Raw genomic sequence first — 1,546 nt, 5'->3', positions numbered from 1 at the left:
TCTATATGTACTGACGCTGGTTAGCTGCTCAGCCAGCACTGATTGTCTATATGTACTGACGCTGGTTAGCTGCTCAGCCAGCACTGATTGTCTATATGTACTGACGCTGGTTAGCTGCTCAGGCAGCACTGATTGTCTATATGTACTGACACTGGTTAGCTGCCCAGCCAGCGCTGAACGTTTGTATTCATTGAGACTGTTTAGCTGTCAAGTTAACATGACTATTTATATACGTATAGATTGTTTAGCCACCCAATCAGCACTGATTGTTCGTATATACTTCAGTGTTGTACATTTTAAGTTTCAAACTATCCACGGCAAATTAGGATTGGTAACACGGTGTCAGTAATAGAACTGAATGGGTAGTTAGATGCCTCAGTTACTCCCTTCTGCTGAAACCATGTAAAAATAGGCTTAATAAAAAACCCAAGAGCAATGTCTCTATACGGAAATATTATAAAGACGATTAAGTAATGTTCCTTTTTGTCTGGGTTGATATGAGCTGTTATAGCTCGAAACTGCACTTTTCGGGTTATTGTGTATTGTGTCTCGCAGCCTACTGTGAGCTAACAAACGAGTCTTCAAATTACAAACGGCAGCTTTTAAGGTTTAACAAACGATCAGTATACTAGGGTAAAAACTTAACAATTACACTTAACTCTCTGATGTAAATATAACCACATAATTATAAATTATCATTAACTACTAGTGTATATTAGTTGATTTAGTTAACGAAGAACTTATGAACGCAATCATTTAATACAAGCTAAAATGTAATTACCATAGATTTATTATTATTATTATGGTTTATACTGATTCCGGTTTCTTCTTATGGTAGACACGAGAGAAATGGAATAGAAGCGGCATCTAACGGGGCTTACAATGCTGTCTCCTTGATTGCTAGCATCGTTGCCAATTTGATCGCCTTCATCTCCTTTATTCACTTTGTAGATTTTATATTTAATTGGTTCGGTAGTCTCTTAGGCTGGGATTTTATATCTTTTGAGGTAAGTTTTAGGTGAAACGAGAAGTAAGATTATTGTTCAGTCTTTCAATAGCGCCATCTAACTTTTATTTTGTGAAGAAATATTAGACTACAAGATATATTTTTTTTCACTTATTTACTTCTAAATTTTATGAGAGATTTTCAAACCTGTTGACAGATATTTCATTTCAAAGTTCCAGTAACATTGTTTAAAAAAAAAAACTAGACCCCTATTAATTAATATTATGTGGAATTGAAGTTTTTTTAATACTGTCATTTTATTTATTTATATAGTGGTTGATCGGTAAAATATTCACACCTTTAGCCTTAATAATGGGTGTAGAATGGGACGAGTGTCATCTAGTAGCTCGACTTGTTGGAATTAAAACGGTGGTTAACGAATTTGTTGCATATAAACAGCTGGGTGATATGAAACGCCAGAACTTGCTATCGGTGAGTCTTATATTTGGTTTATCTATCAAATGGACTTCTTTCTTATCTTAACATTTGTGTATCAGAAACGACGTGTTCTTATATAAAATATACAGCATACTCGTATGT

General features: G+C 34.5%; 1 protein-coding gene across 1 annotated transcript in view; it reads left to right on the top strand.

Annotated features, from left to right (window-relative positions):
- LOC106478315 (solute carrier family 28 member 3-like) overlaps positions 1–1,546 on the top strand; it is a 30,485-nt gene that overhangs the window by 25,106 nt on the left and 3,833 nt on the right. The window contains exons 9-10 of the mRNA XM_013938848.2: positions 839–1,007; positions 1,280–1,438. Of these exons, the coding sequence (XP_013794302.1) occupies positions 839–1,007; positions 1,280–1,438 (328 nt within the window). The remainder of the gene's footprint in view (positions 1–838; positions 1,008–1,279; positions 1,439–1,546) is intronic.

This window comes from Limulus polyphemus, unplaced genomic scaffold (genome assembly GCF_000517525.1).
Source record: "Limulus polyphemus unplaced genomic scaffold, Limulus_polyphemus-2.1.2 Scaffold199, whole genome shotgun sequence".
Classification (NCBI taxonomy): domain Eukaryota; kingdom Metazoa; phylum Arthropoda; class Merostomata; order Xiphosura; family Limulidae; genus Limulus; species Limulus polyphemus.
This window is presented reverse-complemented; position numbering and strand designations above follow the sequence as displayed.